The 19120-nt window shown below is 49.9% G+C and overlaps 1 protein-coding gene and 1 long non-coding RNA gene across 2 annotated transcripts; both read right to left on the reverse strand.

Annotated features, from left to right (window-relative positions):
- Positions 1-681: 681 nt before the first annotated feature.
- LOC149344706 (uncharacterized) lies at positions 682-2564 on the reverse strand. The gene is made up of 2 exons (XM_089547289.1): positions 2534-2564; positions 682-2485 (listed from the first exon to the last, which is right to left on the reverse strand). The coding sequence occupies exons 1-2, from the start codon at positions 2562-2564 to the stop codon at positions 1491-1493; spliced, it is 1026 nt and encodes a 341-aa protein (XP_089403415.1). The 3' UTR covers positions 682-1490.
- Positions 2565-2732: 168 nt separating this feature from the next.
- On the reverse strand, positions 2733-5611 carry LOC149344707 (uncharacterized). The gene is made up of 3 exons (XR_016282785.1): positions 4494-5611; positions 3118-3270; positions 2733-2827 (listed from the first exon to the last, which is right to left on the reverse strand). It is a non-coding gene; the product is annotated as an uncharacterized LOC149344707 (long non-coding RNA).
- Positions 5612-19120: the final 13509 nt, after the last annotated feature.

The following is a 19120-nucleotide window of genomic DNA, read 5'->3' on the forward strand; positions in this document are numbered from 1 at the left end:
CGTGGCAACAGTGCCACAGAATATGGAAAATCGTCAGAAAAACGAGCATTAGAGTACTACAGCCAAGTCACTGGCAATGCTCCTTCTCAGTTAGGGCTTGTAGTGAATGTGGCCTTGTCATGGCTCGGGTACAGCCCAGATGGGGTTGTTTTTAAAAACGGCAGCCCGACACACTTATAGAAGTTAAGAGCCTACTAGTGGGAAAGACGAAGACAATTGTTAATGCAGCCCGTGAGAAAAAGCTCACCTATTTGAAGCAGCAGAGAGAGAACTTCGCTCTCAACAAAAATCACGCCTATTTCTCACAGGTACAACTCGTAATGTTTGTACTAAATCTAAAGAAAACTCATTTTCTTATATATTCGCAAGTGGAGTCGCTAGTACTCGAAGTAGAGCGGTGTGACGACCACATTGATGAGCTTGTGAAGAGGCTGCAGCACGTTTACTTCAAACATATTTTGCCCCACCTTGCAAAACTTGCTGCTCAGAAAATTGCTGGACTTTAAGCTAGTCAGTACTGCTCGGCTGGACGCCATGCAGCAAGTTATATGTGCAATAAATATTTTTGGGTACACTGCACAGCTTTTTATTTCCGTCATACTGTTTTACTGATAAACTTGATGCAGTACATAAGAAAATGTTTTTGTATTATTACAGTTCAAAAAAGTTATTTTCCTTTTCTAAGACGGTGTGCATCTGTATCTTTCTGTATTGATGTGTTTTACTTTGGTCTGCTTATGATGGGTAATGACATGTACACTTGTGCTGTCAGGGGGGCATAGCCTAGTCAGGCCCCATCAGGGCCTTTTGCTATTGCCTCCTGAGTCAATTTGTACCAAATTGTCTCAAATAAAAAAGAGAAAGAAAAAGAATACCAGCCTGACTGTACCCACGACATTGCAAAGGCCTCTCTCGTAACCCGGTCCTATGCCAGCTGCATCCATTTGATCCCTGCAAACTTCTTAATCTCATTCGCCCACCTAACTTTCTTCTGCCCCCTGCTGGACTTGCCTTCCCTTGGAATCCAGTCTGTTACCCTTGAGGGGCATCAGTCACCTTGCCTTTGCATTACGTGACCTGCCCATGCTCATTTTGTTGATCTCCACCAGAATGTAACTCTCATTTGTTCTCGAACCCATTCGGCAAGCTTCCTGCCTCTCATTATACCTACCAATTTAAGTTCAGCTCTTTTCATTGGCCTCCATGTTTCTGCCTCGTAGGGGGAGTACGGGTAAGATGCCGCTGCCATATACTTTCCTATTGAGGCATACTGGTAACCTGCAGTTCATGATCTGATAGTGCTTACGAATATGGTCCAGCCCAGTCTGATCCATCTAGTTATATCGCTTTTGTAATCCGGATCTGCAGCTACTACCTGTTGTACTGTACAGACAATTTTAATCATATAAACGGGGTGCAAGTGAAAGCATGATAAATAAAACTAAGCAAGTGAGCAAATCACATTTTCAGGTCCATGCACAAAACAAGCATCACTGCTGCAGGAAGTTGCAGTCACCAAATCGCTCCTCAGCGACTATTAGTGCAGACAGATTAACTATCCCTAAAATTATGAGAAATATTTCATCGAGTACGCCCACCATTTCCCATGCCACAGGACCTTTCAGCACTTTAATAACTTTCATTCTTTGAATGGCTCGTTCAACATGCACACGTGCTCTGGCAATGTTGATGATTTTCTTGGCATCGTCTGCTGAGAACTGTGCCCGGTGGCGCAAAAAAGGAGGCTGCACAACCCCCAGTCCTAGCCGTTCACACATGTTATTTACATTGAATCCTTTGTCAATCATGACGTCATCCTCAACGCTGTTCAGTTTATTTAGAACGGCAGATTTTTCCACGCAGGCTCTGTCTGAGGCTCTACCACCGAAGCCATCACTGACAAATATAATCATGCCAGCTGGCGAAACACCTATGAGCACTTTAGCCGTGTGGCATCCCTTATAGTGGGAATACGTCAGAATTCTGCATGAAGAGCAGTGACACTTTTCAATTTGAACTTCTGTGCAATCCAACACCACACGTACATCCTTGTAAGCCTCAAAGCAACGTGGCAAGTTCCTCGAAATTTCAGCCTTTATGGGCCATGGGATAGCAGCCTCAAGGACTGCTGCAAGACTGCGCACAGTTGAGTAAAAAAGTCTGTGGATAGTTGTCTTACTCACTCGAAACAATGTGGCAAGACATGTAAATGACAGGCAGGTCTTCAGGCGAACTAGGACAAGAACAACACGTTCAAACACAGTTATTTCATTAACCGTTGTATCTACAAGAGCTACCTCATTTGATAGAGCGAAAAGACTACTCATCGTTGCCGCACCTGTAAATGCCTGCACAGCAGAATCTGTAACCAGCAATTCCACTAGCTTTGTCTTTTTAGTGAAGGAATCCGTGTTAACCTGTACGCTCTTTTCTTTTTGGGCATCCCCCACTGAAAGTGCTAGGAGAGCCTCAATTGCAACACCCTCTGCAGACGTTCACCCCGTTGTGATGTAATCACCAGAGAAGCCTCCACCTGACTGCACCCGCTGTGTGTCCTCAGGCATCTGTGTGAAAAAAAAAATAAGCATTTGAATCAGACTCTGAAAGAAATTCATCACATATGTTACTCAGGATGAACTTGAATTAAGGGACTATCATGGCCTCATGTTCATAATAACTGAAAAATACTAACAAGAGATGACGTTTTCATGTAGGCAGCTGGAGTGAAAGCTCACCTGAACATCCTCTTCATGACCATTTTCTCTTTCTTGCGGCTTCAGTGGTGATGCATGAAGCTTCATACTGCGGCTGTATTTGGGAGAATCCTCTAAAAACACAAATACACACATCTGCTTTGAACCAGGAATTGTGTTCATTGCAATATCAGTGGCACTACCAGCACAGAGGCCAATATTTTGGCCACAGCTATTATCTCTGTAGCTTATTGGTGTTTATAATTGCTTACGTCAAGTGAGATCTGCATTCTTATACTGTGGCTCAAAGCAAAATAACACACAAACAAAATACCTTCCATCTAGTTAGTAGCAACTGCACTGAAATATAGTTGGCAAAAGAACTGCTATCCAAGAGAAGGACGGGCTTGTAATCAATACTTACTGCGACTATCTCTGACAGCAGCTCGTGCAGAACGGGCTGCTGATGCTTGAGTTCTCGAGATATCAAGGCGGTCATGGCTCCTCAATGGTAGGCACTGTGAAGGGATGGCTGTTCTCTTCAGTCTTTTCCGAACAGGTGTCCATACCTTTGGGTCTGAGTTGCAAAATCCGAGTTAAACATTTGGTGAAGACATTCTTCAAATGTGATACTATCCACATGAGTCAGTAGTCTGCAACTTGTCAAACAGCTTCACATAATTTATTCGGTTACGTTACACAAAACTTATCAAAAACTGTCGACTACCAAAATAACATAAAAAGAAATAGCGAGCATTACTGGCAGCGTGCATTTTGCCGGCAGGCGATAAACCGTGCGCTGTAATTCCACATCAGACTGGCTGCTTTTGGCGAAGTGATGAGCCGTTTTGTTTTTCACTGCTTACGCTTCTCTTGAATCCGCTTAATACTAGGATACCTCGTAATTGGAAGGAAGGACGCCGCGGTGGCTCAGTGGCTATGGTGCTCGGCTGCCGACCCAAAAGACGAGGGTTCGATCCCGGCCGCGGCGGCTAGCATTTCTTAGGAGGAGAAATTCTAGAGGCTCGTGTACTGTGCGATGTCAGTGCACGTTAAAGAACCCCAGGTGGTCGAAATTTCCGGAGCCCTTCACTACGGCGTCTCTCATAGCCTTAGTCGCTTTGGGACGTTAAACCCCACAAAACAAGACCAAAACCAAACCAAGCAGGATAGTAGCGCGGCTTTCCGGTTGGAGACTAGACTTTCACGCGGGCCGTTCCGGATCTTCTGCGCACTTAGGGAAAAATTGCCGGTCACTACTTGCGCTTTCTGTCGCGCCAAAATGCGTGAGGGAACTCTGATTTCCTCAAAGCCGAGAAAAGTGACGAAAGTGATAAAGGAATTATTCTCATGGCACACTGAGCAACTGATCAGCTGCAAGTTTCAAATAAAAGCCAGGCGCTCTACACAGCACCCGAACTCGAACAATCAACTTGCCACTAGAGTACTATAAAGTGTAAGGCAATTACAAGCCGTGAAAGAAAACCAAATCGATAGATTGCCCTGAAGTACTAAGGAGCTAATCGGAGGCAACTGCCGGGAAAATTTCAACCTGGTGAGTCGGCTGCCGCCAGATTTGCCTACTGTGCCATTTGTTTCAAGGAATGAGCAGAACTAGTTATGCGCTGTCAGTAGCATGTATACACACAGGTCGGCTGGATCGTTTCCGCACGTAAACGTTGCACGCTTGCCGGCATGTCGTGTGTGACAAACCGCACGTGCACCACTTGCAAAAAAATCGAATCTCGCAAGCAGACATATTCGCATTGGACAGAAGACATTAACAAAAAAGTATATTACCTGTACGGCTCCAGAAGAAATCGTCATCGACGAAATGCACGCTGCAGACTTTCATTTCCCGCGTCCCAGCCTTTCCGATCTGGAGTTTTACAACCAATTCCTTCTTCAATCGTTCGCCACTTGGAAATGAGTGCAGACTAATCTGATTACTAACAGCTCTATTTGTGCACTGTGGCACACTGCACATTCGCTTGCTTCCAGACTTTCTGCCCATCCCAAGCGAAGCACAAACAGCGTGGTTAAAATGGACACGGTGCCGCGAGCTGCCGCGTGCCGCGAACTGCTGCCCGCTGTCGGCAGCCACCACGGGCAGCCACTACCACTCGACCGTTTCGCTCGTCGGCGGTGCGGTGGCGGTAGCGTCTACGGAACTTGCGAATGGCGGGAGCGGCCGCGCGTAGGGCGCGGCAGTCGAAGAGTGGCGAAAGGTATTGTTGTGCTGTCGGCTGCCACAACAGTTCTTTACACCCCAAAGGCAGAGAACCGCCTGTGAAGTTCCATCGATTCCCGGGAACGATGTTGTCAGTCACCTGTGACACACACTTCGCCTTTACGAGTACACTGTTCTCCTCAACAATTTGCTCAACGCAGTACACATGGGCCACCAGCAGCTGTCTCTTTTTTTATGTTCGCACTGAGAAAAAAGCACTCACTCTCAACTATCTTTCTGAAACCACATCTACGTGTGTACATAGTTGCACACTCGACGCGCTGCGGTGTTCAAGAGCGAGCGAAAGTGCACGAGTATCAAGCGCGTGTGCGAAACTGGCCGCTTTCACAGAGGCGCGAAAGACCAGGCGAACAAAGCAACAGCACGAGCGCGCTAAAGAGATTTCCCCAACAACGGCATCCAAGCGCGAGCCCGCGCGCGCGAGTATCAAATTTCTCTCAACAACGGCATCTTCTCGCGAGCGGCGCTAGCGGGGAAAGACGAGCGCGCGCGCGCAAAGCTTTTTTTTTTTTTTCCGAGCGCCGACGGCGTAAACACACGCAAGCGAGCAGGAGAGCTGGTCGTCCTGCCCGCCCAGTTCAGAGGAGTTGCTCAGAGAAGGCGCTTTTCAATGGCGTCCGCGGCGCCCTCTGGCCGAGGCTGTGTCCCCTGCTTTGGCCAGCGTGACGTGGCAGTGCCACGCGCGCGCGTAACGAAAAGCCCCGAAAAGACATGCAGCGCTCTCAGTTTGGCCACGCATGCCCACACTCCGTCGTCTAGAACCAGGCGTTACATCGCTAGACGTCGCGAACGTAGCTCCGAGCGGTCCGGAGCACGCACTTCGGCTGTTCTAGGCATGCATTTTGCCCTCCGTACGCCGGCTAATGGAACCTGCACACGACTGCGATGTGTGTTTCGAAGGTGACAAGTTCCGAGAGAAGTTATTACGACCACACTGCTCGAGCTTCAGCTTTCTGGCAATTACCTTAGGAGCGTCGTTCACGTTAATTGGAGATGCACGCGGCACTTTTAAGAGCACCCAGCACCGCTCGACAGCAGCGAGCTAACAGATCGAGGATAACAAGACTGGATCATTAAAATATTAGAATATTAATTCTTTATCAGGAAAGGAAGTGAACAGTAGATGTCGGACTGCTTCGTGCACACCCAAACCCACTCGCGAAGTGATAGATGAAGGAGGGAGTGAGAGAAGAATGGGAAAAAAAATGGCTGAGGCTTAGCTTAGGTTAAGCCTAGTCATATGCGAAGCATATTGTCGCCGAGTTGCATATCGAGCACGCCGCTTGGCTAGACGTTCTTCGCGCTCTTCATCAGTCTCTGTAGCACGCCGCAACATTTTGCTTCTCATTCTAACGAGCAGCCCTGTCTCCAGGAGGCATCTCTATCCCGTGTACGCCTAGCAGAGGCAGGCGCACCCCCTTGTATACCGCCGCTCCAGCATCACGTGTTCACTACAGCGCACCTAGCGGCAGAAGCAGGAAACACATTGGTCGCGACGCCTCGCTCGACGGCGCGAGCTGGGCCCCCGTTTCTCATCTGCTGTGACGTCACGCACCACGTGGTCATTCTTGGTCACGACGCCTTGCCCGACGGCGCGAGTTGGGCCCCCGTTTCTCATCTGCTGTGACGTCACGCACCACGTGGTATTACATGGACGTCACGAAAGGTCAATGGTAACGACACCGCCGCGCTCGAGGAGCTGGGTTGGGTTCTTTTAGTATGCTTCGCATAAAAAACAGCACGCTTTAGAGGGCTGCGCACCTATTTCGACAGCTTGGTGTTCTTTTAAGATGCGCTGACGACCCCCCAACCCACGGGCATCTTTGACTTCCTATTTCACCGAAATGCAGCCGCCGGAGTCGTTATCCCACCCATATCCTTGAGCTGAGCTGTCGAAACAGCCCCACCAATCAGCCACCGTGGCGTGTCCAGACAGTCTCATCCTTAAGAGAAACCTACCAGTCACTGGTTGGTTCGTTCCTCAGAGATTTCTAGGCCGTTAGCTGGGACGCCTTGACGCTGCATATTTGGCCGCTGGCCTGGAGAAGAACACCGGAGTTCGCAGGAGCGCTGTGACGAGGGGTCAAATTTCAACGCCGTGCTGCACGCTGTTGGGACTGGGAGTCCGAGCCATGAAACGGTCGAGGCGACGGTGAGTCAAATGAACTTTATGTACAGTATGTACAAGGGCTTTTACATGATACAAGGGTCAAGAGCACCACGGGCAGGCACACAGAAGAAGGGCGGCCCCGGCGGCGAGCGTAGCTCCGGCGTGATGGCTCTTCTGCTGCCCGTCTGCTGCTCGGGTTCAGCGCGGCTCCGTTTTTATAGCCGCTGGTAACGATTATGGCAGCCAGCCGTTCAAATCCTCCAATCACTGGCCACCGTTCAAATTAGACCAATGGTCGAGAACCGGCGAGCGTCGGAGGAGTGCGCACCGACGGAGAGGAGGACAGGAGGAAGGGTCCGTGTCGGCGCCGCGCCGGAGGGATGAGTCACGCTGCATGTCGCGACTTGTTCGAGAAAGTCTGGGCCTGCTTTGAGCGTCGGCGAGCGCGCAGCGCTTGTTTCCAGGGGGGCCAGCCAGCGAAATGGGAGCTCCGGCACTACAACGCGTACCGTCCGAAGGTATTGACATGAGTTAGCATAGGCTGCGTGCGTTTCCAAGTGCAAATTACTTAGCGTCTGGCATCGAGGCCAGCGTCAATGAACGCCACGAAAAGTTTCCTTTAAAGAGAGAATATATTTCCAACCCATTTATGCCACATAACTGAACAGCGCGGCAATAAGTGAGTTGAATATCGCAGTGTATCCTCGTGCACCACTGAAACACGCACGTTCATTAGGATGCATAGAAATGTGCTGTTGAACGGAAAGGTGGCTGTCATTCGAGCAAACGTGCGGAATGAGACGGTATTCACGAAAACCTTTGCTGGGTGAAGTTCATACGGCGCGAGATTGTGCTTAGCAAAAAAAGCGCCAACAAGACAACACCTAGAGCGACACTGCGTATGAACTACATGCGTGTCGCAACACACCTGGCACGGAGATCCACGTAGCGTAACAGGAGCGACTGCGCGCACTTTCTCCGCACTGCGGCTCACTCTGTCATGTCTACGTAATAACTAGGAACAACTAAGGAAATAAGCACATCAAAGCACCGCATGTAGGTGACGCGATAAACAACGGTCGTGGCTGCGTGTGCAGAAAGCCTACTCACATTCGGTATATCTTGGCGGGCAAAAAGCTGCAACGAGACTTGTCAGCCGTATCATATCCGAGGACCGTCGAATGTTGGATGTAGTCTCCATTGCTCCCTATTGACAGGCAGTGCGCAGACGCTCGTGGCAGTAGATGAACTCAGGGTAAGAGACTTCGCGATGGAGTGCGCAATCCGACTGTGCGCAGCTCTGCTCTAAAATTCCCTCGCGCGCTGTGGATAGTACCTTGAACACGAGTGAACTGCGTGAAATCATGCCCAGCATCTCCAATACTCACACAGTAACGTCGCACCACGCTCTACAACCACGGCACAACGAACGCGAACGGCGGCACGTACAAAAACGCAGACCGCAAAGCTACACTCGCCGAGCTCAACGGCCAAGAGGCACACCCGCCGGCGACGGCTCTCGTGAATCTGGCCGCTTCGCGCGGGTGCATATACGCAGTAGGGAAGGTTTGAACAGCAGTAGGGAAGGTTTATCTACCTTCTAGGTTCATTCTTGACATTATTGCTACTTTTAGCTACAACTGGGGGATATATAGGTACTTTTCGGCCACTGGAGTTGAAAACACTGGTTAATGCCCCTTAGAGAGAGAAGGCCTGCTCACTATTTTTATCACGAAAACAGAGTAGACGGGGAAAACTGAGCCCCGGCTAGGGAACGACCGGCCATACAGCTGGCCAGTAGCTGTCGGCTGTGTCGCTTCCTGCACGTAGTACGTTCTTATTCAGTGCTTTTATTTTTTTGCCAGAAAGTCTTGTCTTTGGAAAATCTTGTTGCTGCCTTCAAGCTGTAAGCGCCCAGTGCAACATTAAGGCCTACCATTTCGGAAATAACAGCGTGTGCTTCCTGACAGCAAGCGACAAAGCGTTCTGGAATTGCGCCTACTGCACGCCCAACGGATGGCAGCGATGTTGTGAGCGTATTTGTGTGTGCGAGTGAGGGGTTTTGAAAACGCAGAAAGGAAGTGGAGCATGTGCCTCTGGGCATTTGCTCTTTTGACGGCGACACAAGCACTTCATGTTCCAAGGAAGCACTTCAGAATGAAGTAAAGAGCGGCCTGACTGCACCGGTGTCCTCCCGCCCGCTGGGCTGCCGTCGGCCGCGTGATTCACAGAATTGTTCGACACAAGTTTATCCACAACTTACCGAGATGTGAATGGCGTTACGAGCTTTCGCCCTTAATCAACAGCCCCCTCAAAAATATTCTGCCCATCTCCGCACGGCCGCGGAGCGGCTGGGGAGCCGAATGGTGGCGTTCCTGTCTTCCAAGTGCGCTTGGTGCGAGGATATAGAGGGTGAGGGCGGAAGGCTCTCTTGCTCTCGGGCGGGCGATGTTGACAGAGTCGCGCTGGCTCAACACGCTGGCTCAATCTAGGTGGTGTTGGCTGGCTGCGGTGTAGCAAGTGCGGCGTTCGTTTTATCACTTCTTCCCCGGCGCCGGTGCGGGGGCGTTTGCATCGATGCAAAGCGCAGCGTCACCTTCGGAAGCTGCTCCGAAGCGGAGGCTCCCGGTGCAAGCACTGAATTTGTCGCTGGTGCTCGGAAATGAGCCGCGGCAACTGCTTCGCGCTAGCGAGGAATATGTTTTAAGAAACTAAGGTGGCTGAACAGATGCACGCGTGCTTCGCCACTGAAAAAAGTGAACGAGGGCTGAAGCCCGCGTACAGCGCCTGGCAAAAATCACGCGCTGTTGCCAATTTATTTCAGGCTCCTTTTATACATGGTGTTCAAAGTTAGACTTTACAGATTCTTTTTAAAATCACGTACGTTAATACCGCTTTTGCTTCTTGGTAATGCGGCCAGGCGGACACAAATTGGGGTAATAATTGTTCCCATAAATTCAGTAATTAGCTGAGAATCATTAACTTTTTATTGCCTGAAGCTAGCGTGCATATTTATATTGGAAACTTGGAGGCATTTCATTTTAAGGCCTATTCCATTTTATACAATTTTAGTAACACGCCTTTGCTCTGAGATACGCATGTCTAAAATTTCGTCTCAGTTCGTCTAATTACGCATGCGAGATCGCAGCTGTCGGCGTGAAGCACCTTTCTCGTGTGACGCAGCTGTAGCGTACGGCACTCTGCCTTGTGTACAGCGAGCGGCGAGGCAGATGACCTTTCATTCTCGGCAGCGTTTTCCTTCTTGATGTCCGAAACCAATGAATCACGAAATGTCATCCGGGTCGCCGGTCGCTCTTGCAAGGCAGAGTGCCATACCCAAAAGCTGTGTCACACGAGGAAGGTGGTTCTAGCCGAGAGCCGCGGTTTCGCAGGCGTAATTACACTAACTGAGACGAGGATGTAGACATACGTATCTCAGGGCAGCGTATTCGCCAACTGCAGCCTGTACAGCCACAAGGCTTGAAACCACGGTGAATTGATCACGGTGACTGAAGATTGTCACAACGGCTTACCTAAAAGGGATAATAAATCCTCTTAAACGGCGTTATATGCCACTAAGCATCACGATTTGCGACCTAAAAGGGAAAAAATGGAAAAAAAATGAAAGTAAAAAACAATAAAATTACAGTACAGAGTGCGGAGTCCAACGGCCGACCTTCCATACGCAAAACGTGCCTCTAATCCACTGCGCCATAGCTACGATGTCGAGCCGTCGTTCTGAATGAATATTTATAACCAGCCTTAATGTGGCTGCTACCTGCCGGTGGGCGGCGCTGTCATCGCTGGCTGTACCGGCTGCATTTGGCGAACACGCCTCAGGGCACAGGCGTGTTACTAAAATTGCACAAAATGGAATAGCCCTGTAAAGCAAATGCCTCCAAGTTCTCAATATAAACTTGCATGTTTACATCAGGCAATAAAAATAATAATTTTTAGGTACTTACTGAATTTTTGCTGACAATTATTACCCCAGTTTGTGTCCTCCTGGCCACATTACCACGGAAGAAAAGCGGTATTAGCGTACGGCGTTTCGCATTTAAACAAACCAGTAAAGTCTAACTTTGAACATCCTTTATATTGTCACGATGCGCAGCACGTGACAATATAAAGGATGTTCAAAGTTAACCTGTAACAATATGCTTGTTGCTAGTGCGTTCGTGAACCTTTCATTCCCGTCCTTAACTTCAAGCAGCAACCCTAACTCCCGAATGCAGAAATGTAACTTGACTCGTACTTGACTTGCGCTGGTCTCAAGACAGCTTCATCGTGTGCTACAAATCTTACTCGACTTGGAACGAGGCTCGCGCCGTGCTTGACTTGACCGAAGGCGGCCAAGTTTCAAGTCAGCATCTGGGCTAGCTTGGAACCGACTTGCTGCGTTCTTTTCCAACATGGCAGCCAACCATAACGTCGCACGCAGGATTTCTGCCTTTGGGTTCGCGTGCTACGCCATGGATGTTGCTTTTTCGGAGGCGCATTCTATCCCGAAGCTTCCGCGACCGGCACTCTGCGATCGGGGTAACCCCATGGAGGTTTACAATAAGGAACAATAATGTGCCTGGAGCTATCAAGGTTTTCCGGTTTCTACTTTGCTGCCTGCCACTATGCACAGAAGTAGTCCATAATGACGAAGCGTTTTCTTTTCTGAACATTTTTATCCAGATTTGTTATTCGCAACGACTTGATTTAGCAGGGCTTTTACTTGCTAACCAAAGTGTCCATATTAACGAGGTATGACTGTACAAGGCAGTTTGTAATATTCCTTTAATCAAACAGGTACCAGAAGGCCCACATAAAGACACGTAACAGCGTCGAAAGGGCCTTTGGAGTGTGGAAGCGCCGCTTTCCTTGCCTGGACATGGGGCTGCAGCACAAGACAGAAAAAGCGGCCTGCATCATAACAGCCTGCGCAGCACTCGACAACTTTGGCTGCTTGATAAAGGAGCCGCAACCTCCTAATGGCAGAGCTGCAGTGAACCCCTCCACAACTACAGCGGCAAGGTGACCGCTGCACCTGCCACCTGTTAAGGACCTGATTGACAGCACAACAGGGATGCAAGCACGGCAGCTTCTCATCCAGAAGAGCTTCACTTAGGTAAGAAATGCAGAATTCTCCACACTGTTCCATGCATTTGGAGTCAAACATGCTTGCAAAGTGCAGGTACATGTACTGCCCACACCCTGCATTTAATTTTGCAAGGAGAAAGCCTTCAGATTTCTTCTCAGCTTGTACCATTTTACAAAGCTCTTTTCCTTGTTAGTGCTACTGAATTTGTTGACAGAGCGTCTGTTTTTGTCATGCCATTCTTCAAGAGTGCTGCATTGTCCTTGCAGGAGGAGAATACAATCAAGCTGCTTCTACAGAAGGGCAACTTCTCCAAATGGGCGACCCGTTCTATGGGAGCTCCATCATTAATGGCCACTGCTGTAGTGACTACCGCGCCATTTCTGCATCTTTCTGCAGCAGGATTGAGGACACTGTTGGCGCTCACACTGCAGAAATCGGTGCTGCTGTAATTATCTTTTGCTTGTGTGGCTGTCATGGCTGATCTTCTGTGGCTGCCATTTTAAAGGACTACAGACACAAAAGTTTTGCTTTCATGTTTTTTCTTTCAAATGATGCGTTACGTATATACATGAATCACCTCATGGTATTCACATATTACTGCTAATTAATTTATAATAGAATTTATTGAGGCTGTTTCAGCTTATCAACCAAAAGATGGCCGTAGCGTATTGTTGAACTTTAGGTTACGAGAGACAGGAAAAAAATTGACATTACAACTGCCGATATGTCGTTTGTTGTCACTCCAGGTCTTGAAGCAGGCTGGCGAGTATTGTAGAGATTTTTAAAACTACGCATCAGTGTTTATATTGTCACAGATGGGTCCTTAATCACACAAGCTAGGCACAGGCCGCAAACAGAGAAGCAGAGTCCCAGCTCCGAGAGCACGCGAGTTCCTCACTTCTTCGTCCTTTCGGCGCTGCCTGGGGACACCTGGCGGCATTATTCCCCCTCCCCCAAAAAAGAAAGCAAAAACGTGGGCGCACATTGAGTGAACGGGAGGAAGTAAGCAAGTGAACAAACGGTCACATGCCGCTCAACGGCTGGAGGCTACGTCCCTTACTGCGTACAGTAAGGCTTCATGCGCAGTACGTGCACGACCTCAGGCTGATGTCGACGGCGCGAACTCGGTAGAGTGCCATCGGGGAGGACTTCATTCGTCACATCCGTGATACGGCGCAACAGTGTTTACGGTCCAAAGTAGCGGCTCAGGAGCTTCTCCGACAGGCCTGGGCGACGTACTGGGGTCCATATCTACACTTTGTCGTCGGGGTGGTACTCTACGTGTCGATGTCGTTGGTTGTAGCGTTGTGCATCCGTGGCCTGCTGCCGTCGGATGTGCATACGGGCCAGTTGCCGGGCTTCCTCTGCGTGCCGGGTAAACTCCTCGGCGTCCGACGTGAGCTCCTGGTCGTCAGGGGCGCACGGAAGCATGGCGTCGAGCATTGTCTGTACGTCACGCCCGTAGACGAGGCGAAACGGCGTAAAGCGAGTCGTTTCCTGAAGCGCCGTGTTATAGGCAAACGTCACGTATGGGAGGATCTCGTCCCAGGTCTTGTGCTGTACATCGACGTACATGGCGAGCATGTCCGCTAAGGTTTTGTTGAGGCGCTCCGTGAGCCCGTTTGACTGCGGGTGGTATGCACTAGTCTTGCGGTGGGTAGTGTGACTCAGCTGGAACACCTCGTGCATGAGCTGTGCAGTAAACGCAGTGCCTCTGTCGGTGATTACGGAAGACGGGGCGCCTTGACGTAAAACGATGTGGTGTATGAAGAAATGCGCGATTTCCGAGGATGTACTGCGCGGCACCACCTTGGTTTCCGCATAGCGCGTCAAATAATCAGTCGCAACTATAATCCACTTATTGCCAGATGCTGATACAGGAAATGGGCCCAGAAGATCAATGCCGACTTGGTCAAAAGGTGTGCGAGGTGGTTCAGTTGGATGGAGAAAACCTGCAGGCTTTAGCGGTGGCGACTTACGACGCTAGCACTCACGGCAACCTCTGACGTAGCGATAGATGGTCGCTGCAAGTTTAGGCCAATAATAGGCCTGACGCACTCGGGCGAGCGTGCGTGAAAATCCCAAGTGGCCTGATGTGGGCTCATCATGACACGCTGAAAGGATGTCGTCGCGGAGGTCTGATGGCACGACTAGGAGGTAGGTCCGGTCACCGTTACGTGAGTTTTTCTTGTAGAGTACGCCATTGCGAATACAAAAAGAGGACAGGTGGCGGGAAAAGGGTCGAGGTACGTTGGAAGCATGGCCCTCTAGGTGATCCATGACAGATCGCAGGTCAGCGTCAGCACGCTGCCTTGCCACCAAGTCCGAACTGCTGACCACACCTAGGAAACGATTGTCGCCCTCTGTGCTGTCATCAGCTTGCTCGACGGGTGCGTGCGAGAGCGTGTCGGCATCTTCGTGTTTACGTCCGGACTTATAGACAATTGTATAATCAAATTCCTGAAGGCGAAGGCTCCAGCGTGCCAGGCGGCCTGATGGGTCCCGGAGATTGGTCAGCCAGCACAAGGAATGGTGGTCTGTGACGACTTTGAAAGGGCGACCGTAGATATAAGGCCGAAATTTCATCGTGGCCCAGTTGACGGCGAGGCACTCCTTTTCTGAGGTGGAATAGTTGACTTCGGTGCGCGAGAGTGTGCGACTCGCATACGCGACCACACGTTCCACGCCTTCTTGATGCTGAACGAGGACGGCACCAAGCCCAATATTGCTAGCGTCGGTGTGTATATCGGTAGCAGTCTCCTCATCAAAGTGAGCAAGCACAGCGGTAATGTGCAGTCGTCGTCGCAGCTCTGTGAAAGCAGCCTCTTGCGCGGCAGTCCAGACGAACAGTGTATCTTCACGCGTTAAGCGGGTCAAGGGTTCAGCGATGTTGGAGATGTCTGCGATAAAACGGCGGTAGTAGGTGCGCAAACCCAAGAAGCGCTTGAGCGCTTTCTTTGTAGTAGGACGGGGAAACTCGGCTACGGCGGCAGTTTTCTCGGGGTCGGGTTTTACACCGTCGGCGCTCACAACATGGCCAAGAAACGTGAGCTCTTTGTAGCCAAAGTGGCACTTCTCGGGTTTAAGTCTCAAGTCAGCCAACCTCAGGGCATCCAGCACGGTCCGCAGTCGTTCAAGGTGTTGGTCGAAGGTTTATGAAAACACCACCACGACATCTAGATAAACTAAACAGGTTTGCCATTTGAGGCCAGCCAGGACAGTGTCCATCATGCGCTGAAACGTCGCAGGCGCTGAACAAAGGCCGAAGGGCAACACCTTAAATTCATATAGGCCGTCGGGTGTGATGAAGGCAGTTTTTTCGCGGTCACGTTCACCAACCTCAATCTGTCAATATCCGCTCTTTAGGTCGATCGATGAAAAATACTTGACGCGGCGAAGTCTGTCGAGTGAGTCGTCGATGCGAGGCAGCGGGTAGACGTCCTTTTTCGTTATGGCGTTCAGCTTATGGTAATCAACGCAAAAGCGCAAAGTCCCATCCTTCTTCTTTGCCAGAACAACAGGCGACGACCACGGGCTCTTAAAAGGCTGAATTATGCCGTCTGTAAGCGTCTCCTTCACCTGCGTTTGGATGGCGTCGCGTTCCTTCGGGGAAATGCGGTACGGCTGCTGTCGTATGGGGCGAGCATCATCGGAAGTGATGATTCGATGCTTTGTGACCGCCGTTTGCCGCACTTTCGAGGAGGATGCGAAGCAGGTTTGGTATTGAAGCAGTAGGGCGCGTAGGTCGCGCTGTTGAGTCGCTGATAGCCCGGAGCTAATATCGATGCGATCCAGCGACGTGTCCGGTTGTACCATGCCTTCGGACGCAAAACACTCAGTAACATCTGCCAATTGGTCGGCCCACGCGATGGCAGTAGCTCGGAAAAGGCGACGAGGTTCGTTGGTAAAATTAGTAATCAGGAGCTCCGACCGACCGTTATGGAGGTAAACAAGGCTTCGGGCCGAGCAAATGCCGTGTATCAGTAGCAAGGAAAGGTTGCCCTCGGCGACTGCAGGTCCATCACGTATCCTATCACCGCATTCAACTCTTGCAAGAACACTGGCGCGCGGCGGGATCAAAACACTCTCAGTAGAAATACGAAGGGCGGAGCTGCGTTGACGAACATCGGAGGTGTCGTCGGTTTTCGCTGTAGAAAACGTAACGGTTCTGTTCCGCAGGTCGATAACGGCACCATTCTCACGGAGAAAATCTACACATAAAATCAGGTCACGAGAACAGTCGCGGAGCACCAGGCAGCTCACTACGGATGTCGAATCGATGATCTGGACCCTAGCCGTGCACTGTCCAAGCGGAGTAATGGTATGGCCCCCCGCCGTCCGGATCTGCATGCCAGAGCAGGGAGTCGTGACTTTCTTGAGAAGCGCTGCCAATTTGCCACTAATAATTGAAAACTCTGCTCCTGTGTCCACCAACGCGCTAATGCTGTGACCGTCGAGAAGCACGGGTATGTCGAGTGAGAATCGCTCCTTTAGATCAACTGCTGTCGTCGACGTCGACAAACCTCTATCATCGGATGTCGGCGTCGTCAGGGGGTCCTTACAGCATCGATATCCAGCGACCACGCCCCCGGAGGCCGCTGTCCTCAATTTTCCCGGCGAGGACTGGGCGAGCGGTCCGCTGTCGCTCGCGAAAAGTTCTGCGAATTCGGTGAAAATGATGACCGGCGAGGGGACGGTGATCGGGACTGACGGCGCGCCATGGACCACATAGGTTGCTGCGTCACGTACTCTTCAATCGCAGGGGGCCGTTGACCAAATCGGGGTCTTGGCGCATCGGGGGAAAAACCCTGCAGGCCAAGTTCACGATATGGGCACCGCCGGAGCAGGTGACCGGGCTCCCCACAATGGAAACAGAAACGTCGTCGGTCTGGGCCACGCCAGACGTCCGCTCTGAGCAGGGATCGTCGGTCACTCGGGATGTGCTGCACTGGCTGCACGGAGGGTAGCGGGACGTCGTGATGGGCTTGAACAAACGCCGTTGCATTTGGGGCAGGGCGTCGTAAAGCGTCAGCATACGTCGGATCCCAGTTGAAAATCCACCAGAATGTTCTGGTGTGTTCTGGTGTTAACACCAGGATTTCCTGGTGTGGCTGGTGTGGGCACCAGGCCAGCCTGGTGTGCACACCAGACCAGCCTGCTGGTGTCTGGTGTGCACACCAGACGAGCCTGGTGGTGCTGGTGTGCACACCAGACCGGTGTGGTGGTGTCTGGTGTGCACACCAGACCGGTGTGGTGTTGTCTGATGTGCACACCAGACCGGTGTGGTGTTGTCTGATGTGCACACCAGACCGGTGTGGTGTTGTCTGATGTGCACACTAGACTGGTTTCATGTCGTCTGGTGTGCACGTACACTAGACTGGTTTCGAGTCATCTGGCGTATATGATCCAGCTCAAGCACACCAGACCTGTTGCTGTATTCATGTGCGGGAGCCGAGCGCCACCAAAAAGATCTGTTCGGTTCATTCTAGTTTGCATGATGTACCAGATACAATCTCAGGCACATGCCAGACATGTGGCCAAGGATTATTTCATGCACTGACCAACATGTAGGTTGGTTTGGTACTTACTGAGATTAATGAAAGATTTCTGTCCTGCTTAATTGCATAGTCCATTGTTGCAACTATGGGTGTTCATGTCTTCACACCACAGTCAAACCGTAAAAAAGTCCAAGGTAAATTGTGAGGTGCATTTGCATATCATACAGCATATAATTTAGTATTTATTACTATTACACTAAGGATGAATGGCAGTCTGTTTATTATGTGGACAAAAAAGGCACACTTTTTTAGCTTCCAGGTATAGTTAAATGCTCATATCAGCCAGGACAACAAAAAATTTGTATCTGGTGTGACTATGAAAACATAAAGGCATGACAGCAGGTTGAACTAAAGCTTGAAAGAAATTAAAACACATTTATTCTCAAAATTCAGCATAGAACTCCTTCGTTTCAGAGTTGCAGTAGTGCCTTCGCGAAATGGGCATTTGGGAAAGTGCCCCTGAAAGCATCACAAAAGAACACCATCAATTCATTCCCCTGAATTGTAGCAATGTGGGGCCTTTCATACAGCCAGGCAGCTTCCACAGTGCTTACCAGTGCCTTTCACAGTGATCAAGGCAATGAAATTACTGGAATCAGAATGGTGATAAAGAGGTGGGCTTTTGTGCAGACACAATACTTGACGGGCAGGTGGGAAAGTACTGAAGTGCTGCCAGCTGCATTAAGCACAACAGCAAATGCCAGCTCAGTTGATAACAAATTTTGCAAGGGCATTTGAAGACAACTTCACACAGCACTGTGCATTTGCTCATCGACGCAATGCCAGAAACCATAAGGAACAGCAAGACAGGAACAGGCATGGCTGAGTTGGCAACAGTGAAAAGTGCTACACGGCAAAACAGCTGAAAACATCCTAAGCTCCCCCTGTGCTATAGATTCTGCCTGTAAGAGCTTAATTTTCTGACTGACATGAGAGCTGTACATTGTTAAGAGATGAAGAAGAGAATGTGAACTATCAAGTTTAAATGGCCAACGATTATTTCGTGCACTGACCAAACACCACCAGTTGCATAGCTGCTAAAAGGAGCATGTTGCTACTGTAGTTTACTTGTTTTAACACCCGCTAGGTGAGATGCCCCAGACAACTTTTTCATCAACAGCCAAACAAAGTCTCAAGGTCAGCACATGTAGGTAAAAAAAACAAGCAAAAGACATTTTACATATCATTATATAAAGGGTCTTGGAAAACAATGCCCTTCCAAAGTTACATGCACTGAAAAAATTCCCCGCTGTACATTACCACTGAAGGCTATGGAAAGGTGCAAATGAAGTGCAAATACACTGTAGAGAACATCTTCAGCATGAGTTGCTGTTTTTCATGACAATGCCTACTTCGAAGCATGAAGGACAAGAATAAAAAAACTCGTGCTCAGCAGCAGAGCAGCAAATAATGCACAAG

The sequence above is a fragment of the Amblyomma mixtum genome, chromosome 5 (assembly GCF_055824585.1).
Source record: "Amblyomma mixtum isolate Tamu chromosome 5, ASM5582458v1, whole genome shotgun sequence".
NCBI lineage: Eukaryota > Metazoa > Arthropoda > Arachnida > Ixodida > Ixodidae > Amblyomma > Amblyomma mixtum.

Excerpts from the sequence above, each read along its gene's own strand:
- LOC149344706 (XM_089547289.1), bottom strand. The coding sequence starts at position 2,564 with ATGCCTGAGGACACACAGCGGGTGCAGTCAG. Across the intron at positions 2,486-2,533 it reads CACACAGCGGGTGCAGTCAG|AGGGTGTTGCAATTGAGGCT; the intron begins GTGGAGGCTTCT and ends GAACGTCTGCAG.